The sequence below is a fragment of the Gadus morhua genome, chromosome 1, assembly GCF_902167405.1.
Source record: "Gadus morhua chromosome 1, gadMor3.0, whole genome shotgun sequence".
Lineage (NCBI taxonomy): Eukaryota > Metazoa > Chordata > Actinopteri > Gadiformes > Gadidae > Gadus > Gadus morhua.
The window spans coordinates 5,706,357-5,726,604 of record NC_044048.1 but is presented as its reverse complement, the minus strand read 5'-3'; the positions used below and the strand labels follow the sequence as shown (position 1 = coordinate 5,726,604).

The 20,248-nt window shown below is 47.1% G+C and overlaps 2 protein-coding genes across 10 annotated transcripts; both read right to left on the bottom strand.

Moving 5' to 3' along the window:
- Positions 1 to 148: 148 nt before the first annotated feature.
- kansl2 (KAT8 regulatory NSL complex subunit 2) lies at positions 149 to 11,787 on the bottom strand. 5 transcript variants are annotated; one of them, XM_030352925.1, is made up of 11 exons: positions 11,690 to 11,780; positions 11,303 to 11,379; positions 10,461 to 10,725; positions 8,896 to 9,080; positions 7,526 to 7,640; positions 6,503 to 6,666; positions 4,830 to 4,993; positions 4,327 to 4,426; positions 2,727 to 2,980; positions 710 to 920; positions 149 to 427 (listed from the first exon to the last, which is right to left on the bottom strand). In XM_030352925.1, the coding sequence occupies exons 3-11, from the start codon at positions 10,709 to 10,711 to the stop codon at positions 393 to 395; spliced, it is 1,479 nt and encodes a 492-aa protein (XP_030208785.1). In that variant the 5' UTR covers positions 10,712 to 10,725; positions 11,303 to 11,379; positions 11,690 to 11,780; the 3' UTR covers positions 149 to 392. The 5 variants fall into 5 exon arrangements, 4 of the variants coding, with proteins under 4 accessions (XP_030208785.1, XP_030208786.1, XP_030208787.1 ...); XR_003976306.1 differs by lacking the exons at positions 149 to 427; positions 710 to 920 and adding exons at positions 934 to 2,179; positions 2,220 to 2,659 and having other exon boundaries at positions 2,700 to 2,980; positions 11,690 to 11,782; XM_030352926.1 differs by lacking the exon at positions 11,303 to 11,379 and having other exon boundaries at positions 11,690 to 11,787.
- Positions 11,788 to 11,898: 111 nt separating this feature from the next.
- On the bottom strand, positions 11,899 to 19,591 carry ccnt1 (cyclin T1). 5 transcript variants are annotated; one of them, XM_030352889.1, is made up of 9 exons: positions 19,389 to 19,591; positions 18,683 to 18,764; positions 18,432 to 18,560; positions 17,871 to 17,931; positions 16,689 to 16,751; positions 16,545 to 16,617; positions 16,189 to 16,352; positions 16,022 to 16,092; positions 11,899 to 15,933 (listed from the first exon to the last, which is right to left on the bottom strand). In XM_030352889.1, the coding sequence occupies exons 1-9, from the start codon at positions 19,559 to 19,561 to the stop codon at positions 14,620 to 14,622; spliced, it is 2,130 nt and encodes a 709-aa protein (XP_030208749.1). In that variant the 5' UTR covers positions 19,562 to 19,591; the 3' UTR covers positions 11,899 to 14,619. The 5 variants fall into 5 exon arrangements, with proteins under 5 accessions (XP_030208749.1, XP_030208764.1, XP_030208768.1 ...); XM_030352897.1 differs by having other exon boundaries at positions 14,620 to 15,933; positions 16,545 to 16,590; XM_030352904.1 differs by lacking the exons at positions 17,871 to 17,931; positions 19,389 to 19,591 and having other exon boundaries at positions 18,683 to 18,770.
- Between the last annotated feature and the right edge of the window lie 657 nt (positions 19,592 to 20,248).

The following is a 20,248-nucleotide window of genomic DNA, read 5'->3' as shown; positions in this document are numbered from 1 at the left end:
TTGCTCCTTTTCATTTATATACACATTTTCTTCTACCCACGAAGAACAAAGCAAATCTCTTGGGTTTCAGGAAATCAAGACAGGAAACAAATCAAATGTGGTTCAATCAGAGGCTACTGGTTTTCAAACATTAAGAGCAGACACATGGCATGGCATTATACATTTATTTGTAAAATCTGAACAGCCATCAACAACAAATTAAATACACCAAACCAGACAGAACAGATGATCCATAACGGTAACCGTGTAGAACGGGCCTAGTAAATGGTTGTCAAGGAGAAACTGATCTACATTGTAGACATCGCCATAGCTGGCCAGATCTAAATCAAAACGAGATGCTCCTCGTCGATGAGATGGTTGAGAGGAAACAGGATTCAGGGGTCCTCATCTCTTCAGTGTCGTCTCCTCTGGCCTCCTCTGACACCGCCTACAGGATGTGAGCAGAGGGCTGAGTTATAAACACTGCCGGTAGCCATGGAAACAAGGCAGACTTGCTATAATCAGAAGTCAACAGGAATATTTGCTAAATGTCGGTCGAGTCAGCGTTGTGACGTTTTGTGTCACGCACGCTTCCCGACATTTGTGGATTTTAATACTATGTTTTACCCATTTGACATTAGAAGGTAACATTTGCAGAATCCAAGGTCATAAATAAATGTATGGATCAGTGACAAAGACAAGGTGGATAGTGCAGATGAAAGGTACGTTCCCATCAGCGCGTTGACTTGGTCCTGGATGATGGCGTCCATGTCGCCCTCGCTCAGCTCTGGGCCCGTGGCGTCCAGGCCCCCGCCCTCCGTCAGGATGTCCATGGGCGCCTCGGCGATGGCCCTGATGCTCTGGTCCTCCAGGGCCAGGGCTGTGTCAAACTGCAGGGGAGAGGGGGGCCCCTGCATCCCGTCCCCTTCCACATCCAGGTCCTGGGGAGGGGAGGGGACGGGTCAGGCTGATGTCCAGACGGGAGGACGTAGGGCTGGGCGATTAATCTAATTTTGATCGCCATCCGAAGATTAACATAATCAAGTTTTTTTTTAAGGATTTATAGAAAGGGCAGAACAGCTGGACACATATCTGTAAATCATTTTAGATTTTGACCATTTTGTGTATTTTTTTAAGGCATAATTTCAAAGTTCTGTAACAACGTTTTTTTTTTTGGGCGACATGGTGAATAAATACATCATCTTTTCAAACTCAAAAATAATCGTTTGAATAATCGGGATTTCAATATTGACCAAAATAATCGTGATTATGATTTTTCCCATAATCAAGCAGCCCTAGGAGGACGCCAAAGCTAGCTTCACTGCTAGGGTTTACACTCTCCGCTACGCTCAGCAACACGGCTGTCTGGGGCCCGGTTACACATGGCGTAGCACTATCCAGCAGGGCGTTCATTCAACCTCTGTGGACGCCAGCCGCCATCAAGTGTGCATAATGGGACGAGCTCCCAGACTGGGGAACCTTTCCAGTCTCCAGAAATGATTGAAAAGAGAAACTTGCTAGCAAACCCAATAAGCTGTATTGCTATTACGATGGGTTCAGCCTTACAGCATTGTTGCGTTAACATAAACATTGGTCGTTTCATACTGGTCATCAGGGGCGTCCTGGGATTGGTTGCCTTGCTCTGTGTGAATCTAAAGCGTCATCAGACCACCCTTTACCCGCATCTCCACCAATGGGACTGCTTTTCATCCGGTTAAATACCTAAGTCTTGAGCATGCACATATCGGTGGCAGATTTCCCACACATTAACCCATACAGGAAATGTTCCGGGACATGGGTAAGCAGGGTCAGACTTAAAGGTAAGACTGCATGTGTGAAAGGTGCTTTGGTTACAAGGTAACAAATAGGTGAACTGTTAATCCAACAGCAACATCGAGTGTGACAGACAGTTGAAGATTGGACTACGTTGAAGAGTGCCTTGTATATAATAATGACGTGAACTTAACACAATAGTGGCAACGGCGGCTCATTACACTAGATTCTGATTACATTTTGCATAACCGCGATCTGATTGGCCGACGGATCCGTCGCTGCCCGAAAAGTTGAACAACTCTCAATTTTTTGACGCAGGCCACAGAGCCGAAAGGACGGACAGACCCACAATGCATTTCGCGAGCACCCCATGCAAAGTCAATGAGATCCGTCGACGAACGGAGATAGTGTGAATGCGCCATAACACCTCCATGGACAGAGCTGATGGGAGTCACCTAGACTAACACCTCCATGGACAGAGCTGATGGGAGTCACCTAGACTAACACCTCCATGGACAGAGCTGATGGGAGTCACCTAGACTAACACCTCCATGGACAGAGCTGATGGGAGTCACCTAGACTAACACCTCCATGGACAGAGCTGATGGGAGTCACCTAGACTAACACCTCCATGGACAGAGCTGATGGGAGTCCCCTAGACTAACACCTCCATGGACAGAGCTGATGGGAGTCCCCTAGACTAACACCTCCATGGACAGAGCTGATGGGAGTCACCTAGACTAACACCTCCATGGACAGAGCTGATGGGAGTCCCCTAGACTAACACCTCCATGGACAGAGCTGATGGGAGTCACCTAGACTAACACCTCCATGGACAGAGCTGATGGGAGTCACCTAGACTAACACCTCCATGGACAGAGCTGATGGGAGTCACCTAGACTAACACCTCCATGGACAGAGCTGATGGGAGTCACCTAGACTAACACCTCCATGGACAGAGGGGGGTCACCTACATCACTGAACTCCAGGGGCAGGCTCTCCGTGGGCTGGAGCTCGGCAGCACTCAGGTACATGTCTCTGGTTGCAGGGGTGAGCTGCACCTGCGGGGGCGGCGCCTGCTCGGGCTGGTACATGGGGGGTGGGAGGGTCAGGTGGAGGGGGCAGCGCGGCTCCTCCGACTGGCCCATGTGCACCGTGCGGTTGCACGGGACCTCCTTCACGCCCGGACACAGCTTGAAGAGCACCTGGCTGCCGTCCTGATGGATGTCTGAGCCACTCGGTTAGGGACAAAAGTTAACAATGGTGCAATAGGATATAGAGAGGAATGTGTGCATTCAGGGAAACAACAAAAAGAGAAGCGTTATTCCGAGCGTGACATGGTTCCCCATCTAATTAGTTTACTGCATTACTTGTTTTCACAACGTGCTTATAATGGTTAAGCGGTTAGGCATTGGACTGTGCACAAACAACTGAGTGCTTCTGAACAATGAGGTCCTGATGGTTTTTTTTTTTTTTTTTTTTAAGCATGAACTAAGCCTCCGCTTTAGCCTGCGTTCACATGGTAACACTGCTCGCTCTGTGTCATTATCCAGATTTCTCTTTATACCTCAGTACCAGGAACTGGACATTTGGTGCCCGTCTCAACAACAGAAAAGTAGGTCATTCCTGTCCTCTAAATGGATAGAAAAGAAATTACAAGGTCGGACAAAAGATTTCAAATGAACATTTTTCAAAGAGCAAAGTCATACGGCCAGTTGAAGGGTAAACCATGGAGAGATAGATGATGATTGCCTAAGACATCAGGTGTGTAGCCAGTAAAAGGGTGAAGGATGGAGACATAGATGAACACGGCCTCATCCCCAGCTCCTTAGGCTACTTCAGTTGATACAAATAGGTTGGCTAGTCCTTCAACTTGTGGTCTGAGTTCTGTATACTGTATGTCTTGTTTGAGGCCCTGGTGAGAGAGGAGCTGACATGACACCAGCCACACACTGAGTGAGTGTCCCGAGACCAGATACCTGCTGTGGGGACAGTTTATAGGTGAACCGTGTGAACTGGCCTTTCGATGTCCAGTGCATGACGGCTGTCGACACCGCCATGCAACAGTGCTCTGAGCTGCTTAGTGTTTCTTCCAGCATGGCTGGGCAGGCCCCCCACGACTCTGGGGAAGCCCCCAGACCATAGGAAGGACTTCACGTAGGCGCCGTTTGAAACCAACCGCTACTGCAAGCGGCTGGCCTTGATCAACGCCAGTACAAATGTCCCCCCGGAGGGAGGGGCTACACCGATCCTTTTCTATGACCACATATCTGAAGAGATCCAACGGCATTACATTCATTCAATCTTGAATCCTTGAGTTGATAAAAAGGCCTTTTGTATCTGAATATGGTGACATCCTCATTGAAGGGGAGAAATATTGATGGTGCTGTTTGCACAGTCAGAGTGAGTAGCCCATGCACAGCTGAGATAGGGCAGGATTCTCATTGATAGTATTCAGCTCCATTCACGCCCTTGTATTATACTCTGCTGACCCATTCTGCCCCCGGTGCTCGGGCATGGTACAGCAGCATTGTATTGATATCATTCTCGGAGTAGCGGGTAGATGAAGGATACGTGAAACGCAGTGCCGGGTCAGAGGCAGGCTGGGATTGGTACAGCGGGTCCCCTCCACGAAGGAGATGCACTTCTCGTACACTGTGATCGTGTTGTAGGGCTGCAAGGAAGGAAGGGCCAGTTCAGTCAAGGGACGGAATCCAAAAGACAACAGGACCCCACGAGACAGAAACCCCATATACCCAGTTCAATTATTTACTCTTGAGTTTCTGCTTCATGTTAGTGTCCTAAGACAGAACGAATACTTAAATATGACACGACACCACATAGCTGCAGGTAAACGTGGTGTCTACAGACAGCGTCACCAGATTGGGACAGATATACCGCCCAATCTGGCAACCCACGCTGCAGGCAACACTGTCTACAGAGCCGGTCCTCGAGACGACCCCGTGTGGACTCTGGGCAGACCCAGGCCTCACGCCTCCACCGGGCCGCAGACAGCCCCACGGGGCGTCCGAGGAGGGCGGCAGAAGGAGGGGCGTCAGAAGGAAGGGGCAGCAGACCTGGGGGGCGCCCTCCGTGGCGGCCTGCCTCCTCTCCCTCAGCTGCCGGTGCAGCAGCGCCTCCGTCCCGTAGCGCCGGCGGTAGCGGCGCAGCGCCTTCAGCTTCTTCAGGTTGTCCCGCTCCTTCAGGGACAGGCCCTCGGGGCCGGTGAGCAGGCTGCTCCCTGGGGAACACAGACCACAGTCGGGGTCAGCCGTCAGCGGGTCACATAGCGGTGCAGACCGGGACCCCTATGTGAGGCAGCCGTCAGCGGGTCACATAGCGGTGCAGACCGGGACCCCTATGTGAGGCAGCCGTCAGCGGGTCACATAGCGGTGCAGACAGACCACACCCAGAGATCACTCAGATCCCTGTCGTCAGAGATCGAGCTGAAATAATGAGACTATTTTGAAGTGATGTAGAGTCTGAACGATCGATAGGTGAATGGAAAGCGACTCTTTGATCTTGTTTTGACTTAACTCATCCAGTCCGTGTTTCATAAGCTGTACATAACGTTCATGGAGCATTGTCTTGAACAGAGCAATACATCATTAACAGAGTGGGAGAGCTGTGTGATAACAGCTGCACAGCAAAATAAGGTTTGAAAAGGATGCAAATTGTAATATCCGTAGCCAAAGGAAGTGGTACATGGAGCGGGCATGTGAAGCAGCCCCTCCATCTCAATCAGTCTGACCTATGGGCTCTACCCCTTCAGTCTGACCTATGGACTCTACTCCTTCAGTCTGACCTATGGGCTCTACTCCTTCAGTCTGACCTATGGGCTCTACTCCACCAGTCTTACCTATGGACTCTACTCCACCAGTCTTACCTATGGGCTCTACTCCACCAGTCTTACCTATGGACTCTACTCCACCAGTCTTACCTATGGACTCTACTCCTTCAGTCTGACCTATGGACTCTACTCCACCAGTCTGACCTATGGACTATACTCCTTCAGTCTGACCTATGGACTCTACTCCTTCAGTCTTACCTATGGACTCTACTCCTTCAGTCTGACCTATGGACTCTACTCCTTCAGTCTTACCTATGGACTCTACTCCACCAGTCTGACCTATGGACTCTACTCCTTCAGTCTGACCTATGAACTCTACTCCTTCAGTCTGACCTATGAACTCTACTCCTTCAGTCTGACCTATGGACTCTACTCCACCAGTCTTACCTATGGACTCTACTCCTTCAGTCTTACCTATGGACTCTACTCCACCAGTCTTACCTATGGACTCTACTCCTTCAGTCTTACCTATGGACTCTACTCTTTCAGTCTTACCTATGGACTCTACTCCACCAGTCTTACCTATGGACTCTACTCCTTCAGTCTTACCTATGGACTCTACTCCACCAGTCTTACCTATGGACTCTACTCCTTCAGTCTTACCTATGGACTCTACTCCATCAGTCTTACCTATGGACTCTACTCCACCAGTCTTACTTATGGACTCTACTCCTTCAGTCTTACCTATGGACTCTACTCCACCAGTCTTACCTATGGACTCTACTCCTTCAGTCTGACCTATGGACTCTACTCAACCAGTCTGACCTATGGACTCTACTCCACCAGTCTTACCTATGGACTCTACTCCACCAGTCTTACCTATGGACTCTACTCCTTCAGTCTGACTTATGGACTCTACTCCTTCAGTCTGACCTATGGACTCTACTCCACCAGTCTTACCTATGGACTCGTGCTCCACCTTGCGGTTGTGCAGGTAGCGTCTTTTCTTCTCCTTAAGCAGGTGCTGCAGGCGCTTGAACTGGTCGATGTAGAGCGACTGCAGCCGGATGAGCTTCTCCCGTGTGATCAGTGCCACCTCCTCCGCCGTGTATACCCCTGCGTGTCTGATACAGAAACCCCAAACGTTATGTTTAAGCCCACATCCAAAACAGATGCACTGGAGACATTTGGACTTCGGTCAGATTGCAGCTTGCTTTAAATGTGAATAAATCAAGGATGGGTTTAGTGCTTTGAAAATCTATTTAGAATTGATTAGATAACAAATAAATGCCAGGGCCAAGCACTTTGAATCCTTCATCCTTCATTGGCCAAATCTGTTGATTCACTTGTTTAACAGATTGGTTCTACACATGAACTTGGCGTGCCACAAGAGCCATGGGAGGAGACATGTTTCTACATCCCAAGCTGAGAAAGGGACGCCAGGGGACATGACAGGCAGCCTCTCCCACTCACAGCAGTAGAAGTTAGAGCTCTAAGAGGACCGCACATTCTGTGATAAGATAAGATACAACTTCATTAATCCCCCGTAGGAGAATTTTGTTTGTTGCAAAAACAGCCCAGCAGCAGTGGAAGGACCGAAATAAAATGACAATGCAATAAATACAATAAATACAAAGTGCTTTAATGCTACCGATAGCTACAAAAGGACCCATGTAGAATAGATCTCTGTATATTTAATCAATGCGTTGAAGCTTACTGTCTATAACAATCATTGTTTTTAGCAAACTACTGTAGGTGAGTCTCCATGGATGTATTGTCAGTGATAAGAGTGAGCCCGGAGAGGGTTAGGCACTGTCCCATCTAGGTCTTGCTCTACTTTTCAGCTGCAGACACATTCATGTTTTCCAAATAGCAAATGAGACACATTGCAAGAGGTAAGCAAGTTAAAGCCAAGTTTTATAATCTTAATTGACCCAATGTTGTGGCATAATAACACCATGTGTGAGAGGACTGGAGACCTACTTGAGAGGGTCTTCATGATCACTGTCTATGCTGTCTGCTTCACTGTCAGGGTCTCCTCTCCACGTCTGGTCCAGCACCAAGGGCACCGGCTCCTCCTCGCTCAGACTGTCCTCGTCTAGGACAGAGACCACAACATAAGGTACCACTGTGGGCAGGTCCTGGTGCTGGGGTAGAAATGGAGGCTTCCAGCAGGTCTGCTCTGTCATTCAGATATGCAACGTCTGAGTGCCTCGGAAAAGGCCCTCAGACACGACAACCAGAACGCCACCTGCAGTCAGCAGAGTGGACCGTTCACGTCGTGTGTTGAAGAGAGTTGCAAAAACATCGGATTTGACCACTTTTATCTCTAAATTGGGGACTTATTTCAGTAACAGTGAAAAGGGGCATGGATCAATTAATAAGAGACGACGTTTTGGTTCTCTTTGACATGTATGACAAAGAGAAACGATTCAAAGATTCTGAAAGTGAGACTTCCACTGCTTGATGCCTATCTTGCTACAAGTGATGTTGGCACAAGTCCTGAAAATATTGAAAGCACTTCGGTCCAAATTTGACAATGATATACATTCAGAAAACCTGGATGGAAAGAGGAACCAATTCAGAGTAAATGAAAGAACCAGTATTCATGCAAAACTGCAGGAAATTCTGATGAATTTGTCCTTGGATCATGTGGTAAAGATGGGATGGGAGGGACGTGCTGAAAAGTCATTGACAGAGTTTGGTTTTGATGTTGAAATGGAATATATCCTGTGCTGAAAACGTCGATTGCATGAACTTTTGCCTTTGGGATCCATTTATACACTTTGAAGTGACCTTCTCAGCTTTGTCTCATCCAAACAAGCAGAAGAACAGGCTGAATATGGGGAGAAGCCTGATAACAGCTGCAGTCACGCCGACCCTAGAACTATCAAAGCTGAACCATACTCTCCTTCACTCAAGTAACTAATTAAAAGGACTTCAAACTGCAACTGGGTGAGTCTGAATACCATTTTTCTCTCTCAAATGACAAGTGTCAATAAGTGTAAATCAGTAGTGTTAGACACTAGAAGTTGAAGACGAGTTCCATAGAACAAATGGAGTAGATTCATCAACACGCATGAGTCAGGGTGTACTAATGGCATGGCGGACAGCTCAAGGGGTACAAAACAGAATGGTTGTGAAAAAAGCTACTTATATTCACCTGGCAGTTGGTTGCAATCTGCGACATCATCGCTAGTAGCTCCGGGACTTTTAATTATCAATTAACTGATTTTTGTTGCCTGTTAGCCTATTAATATATGGATGGTGCGTCACTGAAGGGCCCAGTCCAGTTGCTATGAGCACTATTCAGGGTGACCCTGTAAAGCCCGGTCCGCGGTCTCGCTGCTCACCCAGGATGCGGCTGGCCTCGCTGCGGCCGTCCTCCAGGCTGCGGCCGCCCTCCAGGCCGTCTGAGCGGCTGTACCCACTGAGCTGGGCCAGCAGGGCCTCCGGGGACGGCCCTGAAGAGCTCTTCCTGAGCTGAGCTCGGAGGGCCATGGCGTTTCTCCGGGCGTGCTCCGCGCAGAACGACACTCTGGGGAGAGGAAGAGGAGGCAGAGCGTTGGAAACTGCAGTGTGGTGTAGGACAACACAGACGTATGTATCAGGTTGATTACCCCTTAGCGTCGGACCCCAGACAACTGGTAAACAACAGTATGGTGTGTAAATACCCAGCCTCGCATAAAAGTAGAACACAGAAGGCATTTGTTCGATATTAAACATCTTGAAATTCAAACAGTTTAGTGGATTATTCATGGGGAACATTTTTCAATAATGAAATATTGACTGAACCCTCCATATATCATGACCAAATGTGTATGTGTTCTTCTAGAATGTATACAATGGCCAGCTACACAATTATCCATTCATCCAATATGGCGTGGGAAATTATTTGGTTCTATTTGTCACAGATATTATTCAGTGAAGGTGTACTGCATTGTGACATTCTGGATCCTTTCGGGGGAAAAAACAGGAGGATACGGTACTGTTTGTGGGGGTTACACTTCTTTACGTAGCATCTACCCCTGACATCCATCTAACAACGTCCAACGTGAACTCGACCTAACCAACCCACCCGTCCACTGACCCAGCCTAACCAACCCACCCGTCCACTGACCCAGCCTAACCAACCCACCCGTCCACTGACCCAGCCTAACCAACCCACCCGTCCACTGACCCAGCCTAACCAACCCACCCGTCCACTGACCCAGCCTAGCCAACCCACCCGTCCACTGACACAGCCTAACCAATCCACCCGTCCACTGACACAGCCTAACCAACCCACCCGTCCACTGACACAGCCTAACCAACCCACCCGTCCACTGACACAGCCTAGCCAACCCACCCGTCCACTGACCCAGCCTAACCAACCCACCCGTCCACTGACACAGCCTAACCAACCCACCCGTCCACTGACACAGCCTAACCAACCCACCCGTCCACTGACACAGCCTAACCAACCCACCCGTCCACTGACCCAGCCTAACCAACCCACCCGTCCACTGACCCAGCCTAACCAACCCACCCGTCCACTGACCCAGCCTAACCAACCCACCCGTCCACTGACCCAGCCTAACCAACCCACCCGTCCACTGACCCAGCCTAACCAACCCACCCGTCCACTGACACAGCCTAACCAACCCACCCGTCCACTGACCCAGCCTAACCAACCCACCCGTCCACTGACACAGCCTAACCAACCCACCCGTCCACTGACCCAGCCTAACCAACCCACCCGTCCACTGACACAGCCTAACCAACCCACCCGTCCACTGACACAGCCTAACCAACCCACCCGTCCACTGACCCAGCCTAACCAACCCACCCGTCCACTGACCCAGCCTAACCAACCCACCCGTCCACTGACACAGCCTAACCAACCCACCCGTCCACTGACACAGCCTAACCAACCCACCCATCTTTCTTCTCCACCTTCGGGGCGGCGCCGGGGCAGCGCTTGCCGTTCTTGGTGGAGACGTAGCTGCACTGCTTGTAGGGGGCGCCCTTGTCCTCCAGCACGTGTTTGATGCAGAACTCCAGGCCGTCCAGCCGGGGCTGGGAGCAGGGCCTCTGGGTGAAGGCGCAGGTCATGGGCTCCTGGGGGCGGGGCGGCTGGCTCACACGCCCGCGGCTCGACGGCAACACATGGATCCTTATCCTGTTCATTGCTAAGCTAGACCCTGTAACATAGTTCAACATTACTAATCGGCATAAACAGTAATCGTTTTTTAGCCAATTCCACTTAGGAGCACCAAAGCTGAATAATTTTGTTCTAAAAAGGTGTGCCTCGATAAAATAAACCTGTCAACATCATAGTTAAACAGTGGCTCAGCATCGCTCTTCATGTCAACATGGCCCTTTTAAAAAGACACGGCCTGAGGAAGGGCGGGGGTTAATGACTGCAGGGTGTCAACACAGTAGTTACCATGACTACACCTAGCAGCAGTTACCATGACTAGCTGGCTACTGAACACATCTCTGTCAACTGATAATGACCAACTGATCATTATTTCAGGTGGAGATGTGATCTTCCATATACGCTGTGTTCCAGCTTTATTCACTCTAACTAAATAGTAACCAAATTGAATATTTCACTTGCACAACAATCTCTATTTTGGCACCAAGATGATAGCCCTTGCAGTTGTCAAAATATACTACATTTACTTAGGGTATGTTATTTTCTGGAGAAAAACAGGCCGCGTGGTAGCGAATATCGTTATTATTCAAGGCATGTATCGAAGTTAGAGAATCCTGTACCTGGCTACTGAACACTAGGAGGAAGTTGTTTGATGATTATATTTGAATTCGTCTTCAGATCTTGACTGAAACTATATCTGAGGAGGACAAATATGACATTAGAATGCGTCCGTAATGATAAGATGATCGATAAGGTGATCGGTGCTGATCAAGCCAACTGCCACTGGTCGGAGCCACGCCTCCTCCAGCGTCACCGCGCGCTGCTGGCCGCGGGGTCGCCATCTTTGTTTGGCAATCGCACTAGTTACTAATCAGCAATCTTTTCACGCAACGGATTATAACACGTTTGTGAAAGGGGAGCGCTACGTGGTGAACTGTGTTGATAATAAAGAAGCTTTTTATTTTAATACGCTCACGGAAACTGTTTATAATGAGTAAACGCCTTACCTTAAACGGAACCGCCCAACGCTGCGCTTCTCCACAGCACACTGCGGCGCTTCAGACCGCTGCTGCAGCGGGGGGACAAGGCCCGCCCACCTCCGCCCTCATTGGTTGACCCTCTTACGCTCGCAACGTCATTTGAGTCATGCTCACGCCCAGGCACTGATAACTATTTGAGCACATCCTATTACAAAAAATGAACGTGTAAGCAATTGTTAAATTCTTAAAGTATTTATTGACATAAGATTATATCAACCACATATCAAAAGGATCAGTGTACACAAACAATGTTTTAACTGAAACAAGATCTGTAAATTATTGAATTCGAAACCTGAGTGTAACTTAACATTTAACATTAGGATGTGACAAATATGGACCATGAATAAATACAAAGGTAGAGTTGTGAATTGCATTTCTGAGGCTGCATGACCGTGCGTATCTCCCTTAAAATTTCTGATTTCCGAAGTTTAATTTTCTTTAGTTAATATAAATCCTGATATAAAAACCTAGAAGTAACCATTTCCGAATATGATGCAACCTAGTGATATTTACATCTATTATAATATATTATCAGTTAGACTAACACTTTAAGCCCATTAATAAGCATTCTTACTGGGATAAATATTCAGTGCATTTTACATTTCTTATTGATCAACAGAGGATTGATTCCTGAGAAGAATATAATTCTCATCTGAGCATAGTTCTTACACCTCATGGGGATATTAAGAAAATGTGGCGTACAAGTCCTTAAGTTATGGAGAGGTACGCTCACTTGAACCAACTTTTTAAAACCTTTATGAAAGATAATCTACAGCAGGTATTGAGCAGGTATCAATGAAAATCATACAATCGTTTTATATACAAGTTCACACAACGTGATGATAGCCAATACTGTACCACCTTCCTAAAGAGTACCCCTTCAGGTGTTCTGTACTAGAGACGGTGCAGGAACAGATCCTCTAGGAGTCAGTCCGCAGCCTCTCAGCAGTGGCAGTCACAGGGTTTTTCAAAACATGTAGCATCACAAATGCGTACCTGGAAATCCTTGCCATAATTTATTGTATGGATACTCAACATTAATTGTGTACATTTGAGTTTACACAACAACACATATGGTCTGCATAATAGAAGACCGTAGTTAAAATAAAATAGTATGGCCCTCAAATAAACAAGACATGCACTCACCTATTCAACCTTTTAAACTGTGGATAGTGTCAGAACTGTTTACACATACACCTTGTTCAGAACATGATAAAACACAGCCATGACATATGCTGTCCGTAATGAGGACCATAGTTACTCCAAACAAGAAACGTTGACAAAAAAATGTAGCTTGTATATCCAAACTCAAAACTTGTACTTTAACTGAAGACTGAGCAGTGTTATGGCCTTCCTTTGTTTCTTGATGAATACTTGGCCCAACATGATAATTATGCTACCACTGTTTCAGGCAGCGTGCCCACTCTGTCCAGACAGGACACATGATGGGACTTCAGACTGGCAGTACCTTAGGCTATACACTGTAGACATGTTCAATGACCTGGACAACAAGTTTGGTACAAACATTTTTAGTGTGATTATTTCAGAATGAACAGTATTCATCTATTTAACAACCATTTAAAACAATGACTGCAAAACCTTTAAAAAAAATAATAACCAGGCTTCCTTAAAGGGACACTGTGTAAAAATTACTCCCATCTAGTGGTACAATTGTATATTGCATTCAAACTAATAGTGCTTGTTCAAAAACTACGGTGGGCACTATGTGCCAAGAAGCTGTGTTATGACATCCAATACCACCTCATCGAGTCATTCGAGTGATGAGGTTCGTTATTTCGAACAAATTTCAAACTGCATTGAATCATTAGAGTAAGCTAATGATGTATGAGTAATTACTCTTCACGCAAGATAGTGAATTATTTCAGGCATCATTCACGCTGGCTCAGAGTGAAAACGCGTTTGCTTTTCCTGTACCACATAGTGCTTTTTGTCCCTCTCGGCAGTTCATAGACCGGAAGAACATGGAAGCCTCCATGAAGCTTACCCATCCTATGTAACTACATATTAATTATTCTTCGCTCAGGAGGATAAGTGAGATTTTGGGCAGAGATAATTCTACACCAATGAGGACTTATTTATGAATGAATACGTTGATTTGAGGTAATAAATGACTTAAAATATTACACAGTATCCCTTTAAGTAAACTTGATTTTCCAACTTTTCTTATCAAAATGTAAAAATATTTTTTGTTTTACAATCTTTGTACAGGAGCATATGAAGTAATGCAGGTAATAAAAAAAATAAAAATAAAACAGGGATGGGGAAAAAATGCGTAATGAGTAAAAAAAACGAAAAAAAAAAACAGCTACAGACATGCATTCAAGCCAATACATGAACACAACTCCTGACTGATAAAACTGAAAGCAGAGGCTTAGAGGTTTTATCAAGAGTATGTTTCTCTTCAATCGCATTCAATTAATAAATACTGCACTATAAAAACATATTTAAAAGAATCGCCAGCAAGACTTGAAGTAATACCTACACGATGCAATGCTTCATCTATAATTTCAAGGCGTCTGACTTTTTTTTTTACAGTGACGGCAAAAAAAGCCACATCCCACCATCACATTTCATTGGAGTTGAGGTCATACAAAATGTAACATCAAAAAATAGTATTTACACGCCTTCCCATAAATATCTTGTTCCTCAGAGTGTCTTAATTTTACCCCAATTTGGAGATTTTTTTTTTCACAAACTATCCTAAAGTAGGTTACAAATTATAGAACAAGTAAATGTCATCCACCATAGGCTGAAAACAGCAACACATGATCACAAACATTTCAAAAGGAGAAAAGAATCCCCCGTGATGTACTACAAAGCAATATCATTGTGTAGGATATCAAGTACAGTATACGTCCTTGCACCCCCTGAAGTGTTTATTTGGGCAGCGGCGGCAGAGGGGGGGGCGGTTCTGAAGGAAGGGGCGGCGGCCGGGCGCTGTTGCCCCTGGAGTTAGCCGCGTAGCGAAAGTCCCCGTACTGGGGCCTGTAGTCAAACAGGGGCGGCTGCGCCGGCTGGACACCCTGAGCACTCAGCAGGGAGTTCAGCATCTCAAAGGTGTCCTGGTACTCGTTCGACTGGCCCCCGGTGGCAGCGCCGTGTCCGTTTGTGTCCGCCTTGTCTCCCTTGCTGTGGGGGTAGCTGCCCTGGGGGTGGGCCAGGCCCAGGGGCGTCAGGCTGTCCGGAGCGTGCCCCAGAGCGTGCGCCGAGGTGGAAGACAGCGCCGCCAGCTGGTAGGCGTTGCGTGAGGACTTGCTCATCTTAGGGGCGGGGTGCGGCGCTGGGGGATCCTGGGGGTGAGTCCTCTTCCGAGAGGACGAGGACGAGCTCAGCCGGGATGAGTCGCTGGGGATCTTTTTGCTGCCGCCGCCCACGGCGGCCCCGGCGCTGGAGGAGTGTTTGTGGGAGGACGTGGAGGAGAGTGGGGCACTGCCAGAGGAGGAATGGTGGTGGTGGTGGTGGTGGTGATGGTGGTGATTTGAGCGTTCCCTGTGCTTGTCCCGGCTCTTCCCCTCCTCCCCTGAACTCCCTCTCTGTTTCTCCGGCATCCGGATCCTCACTTTAATGTCCGGGTCCTGACTGCGGCCGCTGCTGCCGCCGTGCCCGCCGCCCGCCGCCCCACCCAGGGGCAGCCTCATCTTCAGGGAGCTGCGCTCGTGCCGGTCCTTCTCAAGGGGGATTTTGAGGATGATGGGCGAAGGGTTATTTACATCAGAGGAGGAAGAGGAGCTCGAATGAGAGCTGGGCTGCTGTTGATGGTGCTGCTGCTGCTGCTGCTGCTGCTGCTGCTGCTTGTCTTTCCTGGGATGCTGCTGCTGACCAATGAGGGCTTGGGCCGCGTTGGCATAGTCCCGCTTCACGCTGGCCTCCATGTTCTCAAGCTTCCTCTTCTGGGCAGCCAGCACGTCGGCGTTCTTGGCGCGGTACTCGCTGAGCGACACCTTGGCCGGGGCGTGCACCTCGTGGTTGGGCTGCGGCGGCTCCTCAGAGCCGGGCTTCATGTCGGGGTGCCAGTGCTGGGCACTGCCCATCTCCACGCCGTCTCCGAGGGAGGAGGAGGGGCCCGAGAGGCTCATGAGCCCGGCCAGGGTGGTCTCGGAGGAGGCCATGGAGATCATGCTCATCATGGCGTCCGTGGGGTCCCCATCGTCCTGGGCTTTAGACTTTCCTTTTGCCGTCTGACCCCCGGCCTGGAGCAAAGCATGTACGCGTGCATTACTGCCCCGATACATCTTTATACATGACCCAAACCACAGTTCACCCACTTTTACGACTTACTTTCCAGTTACGAATCCGTTTTAATCGGCTGGGCGTCTTTTCCAAGATCTGCAGAAACTCATTTGTCAGTTCTGAAAAAAGAAAAAAAGGAAAGGTCAGAATGATCTGTGAAGCAGTGAGACTTCTCCCAGGGCTGATCGACTGTTACCGCTCATCTCAACCCCTACCGTCCAGCAGCTCCAGCGTCACAGTGGGCTCCACGTACTCCCACCAGTGCTTGCTGTCTGTGGAGACTGGGATCTCCCAGTTGGACCATTTGCAGGCCAGATGGATGCACACGCAGGCGACGATGGGCGGGCTGTACTGCAGGCAGAAGGTGGTCAGGTGCAGACTACACACCGCATCGGGGTCCCGGGGTCGCATCACACACAGAACACAAGAAGACAAAAGGAGACATCATCAGTGGTGGACCAGGGACACATAGATAGGACTTTCGCATATACATTATCGATACCAATGTTCAGCCCTCCTTAACAAATTACAGGCCCTTAGAGAAGAGGTTCCCAGAGAACCGAGGTCCTACCTGTTAGTGGCCATGAAGTAGGAGGTCTGGGCCAGGTCCTTACTCGCTGGAATGATAAAACCAGAGAGGCATGCTGACATATTCAAACGGATTAGTCTTTCATTTCAGTGAGGGGAATGTCATCTTGCGTATGTTGATGCTTACCTCTAACGAGCTGAGTACACTTGACAACGTGCGTATGAGGGTGATCAATGGTGATCTCAAAAGCTGAAAGCAAGGAAAGACAAAAAAAAAAGCATCTGATCAATACAGGTTCCCAGACGCTCTAGACACTCTTGCTGTGTAAGACCCGATTGACTGCTGCGTGTTAAATGGAAAAATAAAACGGCATGATCTCCTCAGGTGGTGACCTGGCCAGAAATATGAAGCGTCAGCATGGACTTTGTGTGTTACGGTTTGGCATTTAATTGTTTATCCCCATTGGTGGACCTAGGGTTGCATCAACTGAATCTGGTAGAGATGTGAAAGCACTTTTACAAATCATATTAATATGTTAAATGAATAAAGACAAACATGATCTGCCCGGCCTCTGTCTATTGGGAAGAATACAGAAAGGTTAACACTAGAAGTAGTAAAGACCGTTACCAAGATGAAGCATGTTATCACTGCGTACAAAAAAAACTGTTTTAAACCACTCAATTTATAAATATATGGATGGGCATTTATATATTTCTCAGATCAGTGAGCTGCAAGATTCAGTCTTTGATAACATCGTCTGCCCTTTATTGAACATTTCGACAGAGTAATATGGAGCTCAGCCAACCAGTACTTTGAGCTACTCACTGCAGTGCCCATTACTTGCCTCTGCTAAAAATAAAAGAAAAAAGCTTTAATGGAAACTAGGTATCCAAAGTAGTCCTAGCAAGACATTGCTTCAATGCACAGGTAAACGTAATCTTCTTTACCAATTCCATGGTTGGAAAATGTTCACCGTTTTGAAGACGGTACTTATTTTTGAAGAATTGTAAAGCAAGCTTTACAATTCATTATGCCTACACAAAGTTGAAACAAGCATTGATAGATTTTTGAGTACCTTTCTATTACTAAACAAATGATGCCCATTCCTATATAAAAACACCAATAAAAAAAATACATAAATGCCAATACAGAAGTTTATAAAAGGACATAATAGTAGCATAGGTAAAGGATGGGATGACTGAACAGACATCTCACACTCATGAGTACATGAATGGTCTTTCCAGTGCTGGCAACTGCATGTTAATGTTCTGTGAACAAGATCATATGTATTATTTCAGCCCTTTAAGCACATCTCTAGCTTTTGGGAGAGGGGTTATCAGGGGACCCAAGTCTTCAATCCCAACTTACCCAAGGTCTGGAGTATAATGCTCTCCAGAATGACCAGGTCTTGGGCTTGTTGCAGGTAAGCCTGAGGTTAGAGGACAGGCAGGTTACTTACTGGGAGCCACTCTCTTAACTCGCTCTCGCCTCATCTCTCATCCGGCATCCTGCTTAATAGTGCTACCCTTTATGGGAGCAATGGGCTGAAAACATTCAGTATCCCCATTGTTTAAAATAGCAAATCAGTCACACAAACAAGCAGACTCCCACAAAATGTCTGTGAAGGTTAGAGTAAGGAACAGGAAATGCGAAAAGCCAAAACAAGCAAAAATTGGCATGATATTACATATCATCCATTCTAGAAAGAGAAAAGTTATGGTGAGTATTGTGGCATAAATTTAAGATCCAATTAAAGCCAAAAGCTCTAAATACAGATCCAACCGTTGGCCATCAGATTGTGCCATCATTAAGTCTATCGCTGAACGCTCCGCTTCAGGATTAAATAACGTAGACTTCGGTAACATCCTCCAAAGTAATTTCTTGAAGGAAAAAGAACCCATTTCCTGTTCTGTACTTTCGAATACTTACGTCACTGCGTACGTCTGGTGATGGATCCTGGGGGTTCAGGCAGGCATGCGTCACCTTGATAACATGCTCCAATTTTCGGGGCTGCTCTTCCACCTTGGCAGCCAGGAACAGTGTGGCTGGAGCTATGACCTGATGGCCAGGTGAAACGGTAGGAAATGACAAGGTACAATCAAACATCTGCTTAAAGGGAGTACAGGTCATGCAGTAAACACCGAAAAGATGAAATAAACAATATCTATAACTTTACTTACATTTCTGTGAAATCTGGTGAAAGACTGCACCATGTAGAATCGGTGCATGTACACAATGGCAGTATTTATAGTAAGCTGTGAGCTGTCAACATTTTATTAAGGGCAATAGATGCACGTTTATGATTCTGTTTAATTCGCATGATCGGCCACATATAAGCAAGCAAGAATAATGACTTGTTTACAATGTTACGGATGTCTACAATTAATGACACTTTAACCACGCTTGTAAACAACATGAGATCCGTGCACATACAGCCCAAGCCAGGCTGCAGAACCAGCTTCCCAAGGTTGTTTATGTGGACTTTAAATAGTATTGTAACTCACTCAACACTTAATTTGTCCAAGAGCAACATAAAACTGCTGCTGTTGTTGTTTGCAGTCATACAAGTTCAGTAGTTTGACATTGCTTTTGCGACAGGAAACAAGGAGGTACCACTGAGGTCCCACGGAGGTCTTTAAGACCCGCCTTGAACGGAGGCCCTGGACTCCATTAGGTGAGCTGAGGGCCTCTCGGTTTAGCTTGCTAACCTGGAGCAACACACAACCTCCCCAGCCTCACTTTGACCCATCATACACTAAACCGTCCGTCTGATAGTTATCTAACCGCACCCACCGCCGACTTTAACCCCACATTAGCGGTACCTCCACCCAGACCGGTCTCTCGGCAGGCTAACGGGCTAGCCGCTCTCCTCTGGACAAAAGATACACGTTGAGCCTCTGTCCCATGTCCTGCAGAAGGTTCGCGGCCTGTTGTCTGTAGGACAGCTCCTTGTCACAGTCCAGGCCTGCTCGCCGAGAGGGGCTGTTTTCGATCTGTTGCCGGGTGAAGTACCATTTGTTATTGTTGCTTGCAGGAGGAGATGGAAACGAAGCCGCCATTACTGAGGAGAACGATGTTTTAAAACGGGCTGCGTCACAGGAACCTACGTCAGAGCCTGGTCTATATAAGGATCCTGCGCTTCAATCCCCCGCCGCAGGCGGCCACCCCTTTTTTTTTTATCAGAATCAGAATACTTTTATAACATCTTATACAAGTAAAAATATAAATATGTAACAGCATAGATCACAATAATAAGTAAAGTAAGTAATACAAATAGAAACTAAAACGGTGGTAATAAGTAATGATAAGTTATGAGTAGTAAAGTGTAAACTATTGTGTAAATTGTGAGTGTAAAGTGTTCTAGTGGTAGTTGTACCAGCCACGGTTGATTCTAGTGCAAAAATGCTGTGCAAATTACAGAAGAATATGTATTTTTAGAATCTGTTGTGTGTGTGGGGTTGGTTGATTCCAAGCCTTACTGCTTGGGGGGAATATCTGTTGGTCATCCTCTGGGTATCCTCTCCCGCTTCAACTACATCAGCACGTCTGCCATGGGGTCCGAAGGTCCGACATTATTTATTTAGCAAGCCCTTCACCTTTACTACTTGTCCTTTGAATGCATTAATTGAGGTCTCCATTAACATACAAACACTCAATATTGACAAGTTATATTTTCTGTAACCTACCCCTATTGGTTGATGAATAATTCTTAAATTATGGATGCAAATCCATGATTGGAAATATGA

Excerpts from the sequence above, each read along its gene's own strand:
- kansl2 (XM_030352926.1), bottom strand. The coding sequence starts at position 10,711 with ATGAACAGGATAAGGATCCATGTGTTGCCGTCGAGCCGCGGGCGTGTG. Across the intron at positions 4,994-6,502 it reads GGTGGAGCACGAGTCCATAG|GGAGCAGCCTGCTCACCGGC; the intron begins GTAAGACTGGTG and ends TGTGTTCCCCAG. Across the intron at positions 2,981-4,326 it reads GACCCGGCACTGCGTTTCAC|ACATCCATCAGGACGGCAGC; the intron begins GTATCCTTCATC and ends CGAGTGGCTCAG.
- ccnt1 (XM_030352889.1), bottom strand. The coding sequence starts at position 19,561 with ATGGCGGCTTCGTTTCCATCTCCTCCTGCAAGCAACAATAACAAATGG. Across the intron at positions 17,932-18,431 it reads CACCAGACGTACGCAGTGAC|GCTTACCTGCAACAAGCCCA; the intron begins GTAAGTATTCGA and ends CTCTAACCTCAG. Across the intron at positions 16,353-16,544 it reads TACTTCATGGCCACTAACAG|TCTGCACCTGACCACCTTCT; the intron begins GTAGGACCTCGG and ends TGCGGTGTGTAG.